The sequence below is a fragment of the Dermacentor albipictus genome, chromosome 10, assembly GCF_038994185.2.
Source record: "Dermacentor albipictus isolate Rhodes 1998 colony chromosome 10, USDA_Dalb.pri_finalv2, whole genome shotgun sequence".
Lineage (NCBI taxonomy): Eukaryota > Metazoa > Arthropoda > Arachnida > Ixodida > Ixodidae > Dermacentor > Dermacentor albipictus.
Genome location: NC_091830.1, coordinates 89,621,062 through 89,630,287, shown reverse-complemented (window position 1 = coordinate 89,630,287; position 9,226 = coordinate 89,621,062). Strand labels below are relative to the sequence as shown.

Below are 9,226 nucleotides of genomic sequence, written 5' to 3'. Positions count from 1 at the left end.
CCTGCCTAGGTGACGGCCAGGAGTTCGTGGGTCCTGGCAGCATCCTCGGCCCGCTGGACGGCCCAGAGATGGTCCTCGAGTGCGGGGCTGAGGAGCGCGGCCTCCCAGCGCGTACGCAGGCTGCTGCTAGAGGCCGCGCTCTTTTTATAGTTACATATCCCTCGGCATTCCCATATGTCCCAGAGTGGCTCTGAATTCACATTTGTTGCATTTGTCCGCTTGATATATATCCGCATATAAGATATGCAAGAGCGCAGGATTCGGATACGTCCTAGTTTGTCTCCGCCGCCATGTGACGGACAGCTTTTTTGTGAATTTTGGCTGAGGTCGCGGGAATATGGCCCTCTGTAACCTATAGTGTTCTGTGGTGTCATTATATCTGGCCATTCTATCCTCCCACTCCAACTCATCTACCTCGCAGTCAAGTCTGGAGGGTGCCGAGGCGTCACTTGCGACCGCGGCTCAGTCCGTAAGCCCTCGAGCGGCATCGTGTGCCACCTCGTTGTTACCGTCCTCCACATGGGCGTGAGCGGGTGTCCATATGATGAATATCTTCCTTTTGCAATCTTGACCTCCTGCAAGAAGAATGCGTAGTGCCTCCGGGGAGATTCGGCCGTTGGCAAAGTTTCTTCCTGCCGTCTGAGAGTCACCGACTATCACCATTGCGTTGTTAGTCTGAGCTTCTGCGAGTGCTATGGCTATTTCTTCCGCTGTCTCGTTACTTGTGGTGCGTATCATCGCGCAACTCTCGCTATCGCTATCGATTACGGCTGCCGCAAACCCCCGTCTGCGATTGTATCGACCCGCGTCTACGAAGACTGCGCCCTTGTCGCTGCCGAATTTCTTCTGTATCTGCTTCGCTCTGTTCTCTCGTGTATCCTTATTGTGTTCTGGGTGCATGTTCTTTCGTATGGGGGGTATTACCATTGTTTCCTTCGTCTGTCTTGGGATATCCACCTTGACACCATGCTGTGTGTGGTAACGTATACCTAGTCTCCCTAGGATGTGTCTGCCTGCTCTAGTCTTAGGCGTTCGTATTGTGCCGTACATTGCGCTTCAATGAGCTCATCTATCCTGTTGTGTAGGTCTAATTGTAGCAACTTGTCCGTGCTGGTGCTGATCGGCAGCCTTATGGCTGGTTTGTATACTTTCCGAATGAGGCATTCTAGTTTGAACTTATCCCCGACCTGCCATTTCAAGTACGGCGCTACGTATACTATTCTACTTATGACAAAAGCCTGTATTAACCTGATCGTGTTTCCTCTCATCCCGCTGTGTTTGTTTGCTAACCTTTTGATCAGCCTCCTGATTTGCACTACACTTCCCTTCAGTCTTCTGAGGGTTTCTCCGTTGTTGCGCATGGCTTCAATGAGTAGCCCCAATACCCTGATCCTGTCGACCTTGGGTATGGGTTTTCCTTCGGCCGTCTTTAACTGTACCTCCTCTATATAATTGAGATCTTCCCTGTAGTTGCCTGCTTTGCGATCTCTGCGAGTCGGTCGATCTGTACAGCAACATCTCCGATTTCTCTGCCGAGCAGGTTAGCTCTATCCCCTCTAGACACCGTCCGACTGTTTCGACCGCTGTTTGAAGCGTTTGTTCTATTTGCCCGTCACTTCTGTTTCTCACCCATAGGGTGATATCGTTCGCATACAAGATATGATTGAGTCTCTCGATTTCTTGTAGCTTGGCTGGCAGCCCGATTAGCGTCAGATTGAATAGCATCGGCGATAATACCGAGCGCTGTGGCGTACTTACGCTGCCTATCTCGATCTCCTCCGAAACTGGGTCCGCTATCGTGATATTTGCCTTTCTGCCAGTTAGAAATTGCGTACGCAATCGTACGTCCGTTTTCCCAGTCCTAGTTCTCCTACTCTAGCTAGTATCGTTGCACTTGTTACCTTATCGAAGGCCTTTTATGGGTCCAACCCGGGAATTGCCGTTGTTGATTTGCCCGTATCTCATGTTTTAGTTGTAACATAGCATCCTGCGCGCTGAGAGGTTTCTCCAAAAATCCTATAACCGCGGGTGGGAGCGCGTCCCAGTCCTCGAAGTAGGTGATTATCCTTGCTAGCATCACGTGCTCCACGAGTTTCCCCACGCAAGAAGCGAGAGATATGGGTCTCAAGTTCTCAATCTGCAGTCGCTTGACCGGTTTGGGTATTAACACGATTTTTGCAGTCTTGTATTGCTGGAAAGTCTGCCCTGCCTTCCGGAATGCGTTAATGCATTCTGTTAACTTAGTTATAGACTCATTGTCCAAGTTCCTTAGCGTTTTGTTCGTTATCCCGTCTAGTCCGGGTACCGACTTGGTAGTGAGTTTAGTTTCTGTAGGGCTGCCCTGACCTCTGACTCGCCGATTTCGTTGTCTAATTCATCATTTGCCTGCCCTGTGCAGTCAGGGTGTTTGACGGCCATCGCTTGCGAGATGTATATTTTCTCGATTTCATTGAAGAAGTCCTGTTCTGTTACTCGGTACGCTTGTATTAGCAGATTTATATTTTGCATATGTGCCGACTTGGTCCGGTTCGGGTCTAACAAATATCGAAGGATGTTCCACTTTTTGTCATTCCTGTCTGACTGTCCATGTCGTTGCATTTTTCCTCCCACTGTTGTCTGCATAGCTGCTGGCCGTACTGTTCTATGTCCCTGTTCAATTTGGCTAACCTACGGAGCGTCCGGTTGTGTTCTTTTTTTTTTAATCTCCGTTGCAACCCTGCCTTAGCTTCCCATGCATGTGTAGAAGCTTATTGTCTACGTTCTCTAACATCGCCTCCGGCGGGACGGTTTTCATAGCTGCCGCCACATCTCCCTTTAGGTTTGCGGTCCATTCCTCAATACCTTGTCTTGCGTCGTCGGCCTCCTCCCTTATTTTCCTGAATTTATCCCTGTCGACCATATTAAGTTGTCTACCTTTTTTCTTGCGCGGTCCTGCCCTTGCCGTTATTTCTAGTATTTTGTGATCGCTCCCAAAATCGTGTTGCATATTTGCGCACAGCGTGTCCCATGTTCTTGGTGAATGTTAAATGTGGCATAGTATCCGCGCAAACGTTGGTATCTATTCTCGTGGGAACCGATGACTCAGTCACGAGGGTCAGGCCTTCCTGTTGCACATCTAGCCCGATGTTCCTGCCTTCTTGAGTTTCGATTTTGTAGCCCCATGCCACGTGTTGAGCGTTAAAATCGCCTCCGATCATTACCGCTCGGTTGTCCGCTATGGCTAGGGTTTTTCTAAAGAGCGTTCGAAATTTATGGTGTCTGCATTTTGCACTGCTGTAAATATTTATTACAAAGAGACTGTCCTGCGTTTTCCGCGTGGATATACTTCCAGCAGAATGTGATCGACTGATTTATGTGTCATGTTCCACGACCGTGTGATTTCACTTTACCAACATCGTCAGCACCTTCGTCTCCCCTTTGGCACCACCAAAAGACTTGTAGTCCGACAATTTTGCCAGCCCGTGCGTTTTGTGCATCAATATCCGGGCTTTCTTAGTCTTTAAGGTGTTATTGCAAAATGTACTGCTTTCGACCATATCCTCTACAATTCCATTGCCAAATCATGTACCTATTTCGTCTGTCCGTGGCGGCGTTACAGGTTTTCCAATTCCTCGGCGGGTACAGGGGGCCTAGTGTACGGCTTTATGGCCGTCTTAACCGGTCCCCCCCCCCCACTTGTTTTCTGTCCCCATATTGCTAGTTTCGCTTCGAAGTCAGCCAGCATTTGTTGCACTTGCTGTAGTACTGCCTTTCCAAGCGCCTCTACCTTTGCCTCAAGTCTCGCTTCTAGTTCGAGTTTAGTTTCAAATTTGGTTTCGTTCTGTTTGATGCTGGCTTCGATTTTCTGTTCAAAATCATTCTGTCTTTTGGGAGCATCGTGGCTGGCTTGGGTTTCTTCACTCCGGTTACAATCGGAGCGTTCTCTGTTTTACGTTTAAATTGGGAAGAAAAATTTAATGTGCAACTAACAACCACCTACCGAACTCGTTCTTGGATCTTGATTTCCAGTGCGGTCATCCATTATAGAAAGTCTTCGTGCTTTTCAGCACGTTTTCCACGTACGTTTACTTAAGCGGAAGCTTTAGCTCGAGGGCTATCTAAATACATGTAAAAAGAGAATTCGTTTACCTCGGCAACTACTGCACCAAATTTGACGAGGTTTGTTGCATTTAAAGGAAATTAAAATATAGTGACTGTTGGTTCCAAATTTTCGAGTTTGGTCATAAATTTTTTATTGAAAATTGGCAAAAATCGAAAATTTTCAAAAAAGGCAACTATCAAGTTTACAACTCTGTAACTCAAGAACGAAAAATGATAATATAATTCTGTGAATTGCATCTAATAGCACATCTAAAGCGGACAAAATTGATGTTACATATCAATATAAAAAAATTTGGTAACATGTAAATACAGCTTTTGCAGAACCCTTGCAAACAACGTAAGAAATTCACGTAAGATGTAAAATGACATTTCAACTTTGTCCGCTTTGAACGATCTAATGGATGCCGTTTACAGAACCATATATCTGTTCTGGATGCAGAGCTATGAATTTCTAAACTTTGTGCTTCTATCTTTATTCGAACTGTCGGATATTTGAAAATATTTTTTTAACAAAATTCAACCCCCAAATCGAAATTCCGCTCCCAACAGTCACAATAATTTTGCTCTCTCTCTCACATGCAACAAATTTCATTAAAATCGGTCCAGGGGTTATCTCAGAAAAACGTTTTTGCGTTTTACATGTATTTGAATAGGTCGCGTCGGAGTTGGGGCCCGAGCTAAAGCTTCCTTTGAAGTTACTAGCCCCGGTCTCAAACCTTGCACTTATCTAGCTGTGCATGTGTTGTGCCTCAGGTGAAAATTGCTGCACCGCAGCCTCGACTGCGCGTCGGCGGGCAGGCAGTGGTGGAGATGTACTGATGCGGTCGACGCCGTGCGAACATTTTTGTTTGGATGTGAGAGAAAGCTGGAATTTTCATCCGAGTTCAACCCCTTTTTACATATTGTTTGGGTGACAAAGAATTGTTCTAGCATTTATGTAGCTATCGCGTGCATAATGCAAACTTTAATACATTTCCCGTAGAAAAATTTCTGTACAATCTTGTGCTTATATTTTCTTCGCCCCAGCGTTCCATGTTAGTATTCAATATAGTCGTGGACTCTACTCCGCATGAAATAAAAGATTACAATAAACAAACTTGCAAGACACTCTTGATTTGAACCGAGTGTGTCCCACGGATTGTGCGGCTCAATTCTCAGCGTACGCAGGCCTGGAGCGCCGCGCTTCTAGTCTCTGAGGCCACGCGCGGACTTCTCAGCAATGAAACTAGATGGCGCAGCGTGTCTAAAAAGAAGCGCGAGAAGGGCCCGATTGCCGCATTCGCCATGGACTGGTGGGCCATGCATTTCGGAGGCTACACACAGGCTTCGCACAGCAACGCTAGACGGCACCGAGTGTTCTCGGGGAAGAACAAATGAGCAGTGCCGCTGCAGTAAACCCCGCGTACATAACTCGTTTCGACAGTGGCCATACCTTGTGTTGCTACTTAAATCGAATTCTAAACGCATTACTGTCTACAGTCAACGTGTGATGGGTTCCATCAAATTTTTATTCTCTCGAACATAGGATACTTGCTGGCCGAAAATCTGAAAAATAACCCCCTCGTAACGAACTACAAGCCAGTTCAATATATGAAACTCGGGATACGTGCTGCTACACAAATGCTGCAAATGCGCTGTTCAGGGTCGGTATAACGTAAAGCTATTCCCATCTGTTTTTACTCCAAAGCGGTCATCGGCTCTCCACGATTGGTGAAAATGGCTTGGGCTCTGCCCATTAGCGTGATGCCCACCCATGCGCGGGATGGACACTAACCATTCTGACCTAACACGGAGGGCTAATGGCAGATTTGGAATAAAAATAGATTGGAATAGTTTTACATATTAAATGGCCCAAGGAGTTATTTTCTATCCTTTCCTTCGTCTTTTCTGAAAATTCGTGCTAGAATTCTCGGAAGTGTATCGAAGCGACATCCACTTATGCCTGCATTGCTTTACTGCTAACACGTGCTTACGTTCCTTACGCGAGACATCTTAATGCTTGTGCGTAGCATTTTCAGCTTGGTAAGGCATTCTTAGCAACACTGAGAAACGCTTTAAAGCACGACCAAAGTTACTGCTTACTACACGAGTTTCTTTGTAATACATGGGCTCCCTTGCTTTTCTCCACTGCAGATATAACAAATTCGTAAGTAATGAATGCAACACAAAAGTTCAAGTGTGTCAGATGAGTTTGGGATATCGAAATATTTTCTAGATCAAGCTATTCTCAGCACAATATGTTTCTTATAACAGGATTCTCATCTCATCTCATACGTGCCAAAATCATGATTTAATTATGAGGCACGCTGTATTAGTGACTTCGGTTCAATTTTGACTGCAGGGTATCTACAATGTGTCCCCAATGAACAGGACACAGGCGTTTTCGCTTCTTGATCTCACCGAAATGCGGCCGCCACGGCCGGGATTTGATCCCGCGACCTGGTGCAAAGCAGCGCTACACCATAGCCACAAAGCCACCGCAGTGGTCATAACCGGATTCAACTCAACAAAACTGTCAAAGAGCCGCAATAGCACACGCGGCAAGATTTATTGTCACACTATTCACACAGAAAACAACATGCAACAGGGACATTCTTTTTTTGCTACTCTAATCCTTGCAGTCTTGTTTGCGTCTGCTGGCAGTGTCGTAACCTTCACGACCTGCAAATCACAACCGGTAATTAGAACACACACCGATATTCATCTGCGCGGGAAACGTACGAGAAAGCATATAGGCAGCTTCACTTGCGCATAGTTCGCCAAGCTGCTACACTCACCACTCTTGTAGCCGAAATTTGGAGATATGTACTATGGTTGTGAGCTGAGCTAGTTGGCCCATACTTTTCAGGAAATCGGCAGTCAATTTGATGCGCAGGATGAACACACTTTGACAAGCATGCCAAGAACATTATAACATCACCATCATCATCACGCTGTTTATGTCGACTGTAGGGATCTACAATTACTGATCTACAATTACCTACCTGTCTTAGGCCAGCTCACCCCATCGTATGCTTGCGAAGTTCCAAATTTTATCGCACCACCTAACTTACGAGGGTCGTTCAAGTCAATCCGGGACTTTTTTAAAAAAACGAATAGAAGAACAAATTTCGAAGTGTGGAAGGTGGACTTATTTTTCCACATAACCTCCAGCTACAGTTATATACTTATCCCAGCATTTAACTAATGCCTGGAATGCTTCGGCATAGAAGGATTTATTATTACGACGGAACCAATGTAGGACACCATTTTTCACTTTATCATCAGTGTTGAAATGTTTTCTTCCAAAGAATTCCTTCAGGGGCAAGAACAGGTGGAAATCACTTGGTGCTAAGTCGAGACTATAGGAGGGCTGTGGTAATATATCCCAGCCAATTTCCTGGATTGTTTGGATTGTGCATTGAACGGTATGCGGCCGGTTGTCATTGTCTTGCAAAAAGACCACATCCTTTGTGATCAAACCTGGACGTTTCTTCCATAAACTCTTGTGCACATCATGCAGAACATGACAGTAATGCTCTCTGTTGATAGCGACACCATAGGGCAAAAAATCAACGTGAATAATTCGCTGTTTATCTCAGAATACACTTCCCATCACTTTACCAGCAGACGCAACTATTCGAAATTTCTTGGGAGGTGGTGATTCCGTATGCCTCCTCTGCATCTATGCCCTTTTGGATTCTGGGGTGAAATGGTGAACTCATGTCTTGCCACATGTCATGATGTGATTCAGAAAATCCTGGCCTTCCTTTTCATAGCGTGCCTTCTGTTCTCTACAGACTTCAACTCTTCGGTGTCTGTCAAAAACAGACAGCCGCTTTGGAACCTAGCATGCACTCCCTTTTCGTAACAACAAATGATCATGAATTATCATGTTCACTGTTCCTAACGACAGATTACACACCCTTGCAATTTCACGACAGGTTATGCGACGATTGTGCACAATCAGCTGCTCCATGCGCTGAATGTTCTCAGGAACGACTACCGTGGGCTGTGATCCACCATGACCGGGATCGTCAGTAATAGAGATACGACCACTTTGAAGTGCTTACACCATTCAAGTCTTACTGCGACTGTCTCATCACCGTACTGAGCCTGAATCCTTCTGTAAATTTCAGTACGTTTTATGCCCTCGTTCACTAAAAACTTCATCACAACATGCTGTTCCACGTAAAAGTTCACATTGTTGTCTGTCATCTTGAATAACTGTCTATCCAGAAGTGCGGGAAATGAGCGCCGTCTACCAGTGACAGGACACAGGTGCCAGTTACTAGTGCATACAAAACCTTCAGCCTAGGAGTCCATATAAACCTGGAAAGAAAAAAAAGTCGCAGATTGAGCTGGACGACCCTTGTATTTGCCATCCGTGACTGCACTTCCCCTCCCTTGGCAGCCATTCTGCAACTCTCACAGACAGCCAATCATCTGCGCTGCATACTGGATGGCTTGCCCAACTTCATTTCTTCCTTTTCATGTCAACTAGAATATCGGCTCCCCTGGATCGCTATCTAATCTACACTGGTGCCCTCCTTGCGCCTGCGTTACATTACGCCAATCAATTTTCGTTTCATCGCTTGTTACGCTGTCATTCGCTTATCCTCAACCTTATGGTAAGGGGCTCCGGGGCCCAAACTCACCAGCGATGCCGAAGCATGAGCGCCCCCCCCCCCCCCCCCCAAAGTGTCAGTACCAGAGTTCTGTCACCCACATTTGAGGTTTCCTTTAAGTTGCCTCCACCCTCTCACTTACCTTTCATCGTGGCTAAAAGCTTACTGCATCATTGTTGGTGCGGAAGTGCACGGCTATTAATTCACAGTTTCGTTTTATTTCTGCGAAGACTGATAACAGGAGGACAAGCCCACTAGAACAACCTGCTGCGGCTACTTCACCCATAATTACTCACTTCACTATTTTTTTTTATTTCCACTGTTAACACCATGCCGAGACACAATATATTTAATTATATACACAGGACAAAGTTTATTCTTTTAAAAAAAAGAAGGAGGAAGCCAATTAATAATTAATTCTAATGATATGAATAGCCTATGCCTAAGAATGAATTTGGTGTCATACGTTCACCTCACTTCAAATTGCTTTGCATGTTTTATTGACCATGAAAAACGCC

At 45.7% G+C, this 9,226-nt stretch overlaps 1 protein-coding gene across 4 annotated transcripts in view; it reads right to left on the bottom strand.

Annotated features, from left to right (window-relative positions):
- Window positions 1–6,614: 6,614 nt before the first annotated feature.
- The window catches only part of LOC135910235 (uncharacterized), a 104,612-nt gene continuing 102,000 nt past the window's right edge, over window positions 6,615–9,226 (bottom strand). For all 4 annotated transcript variants that reach the window (XM_065442284.2, XM_065442285.2, XM_065442286.2 and 1 more), the window contains one exon: window positions 6,615–6,762. In XM_065442284.2, coding sequence (XP_065298356.1) covers window positions 6,664–6,762 — 99 coding nt within the window. In that variant the 3' untranslated portion in view covers window positions 6,615–6,663. The remainder of the gene's footprint in view (window positions 6,763–9,226) is intronic.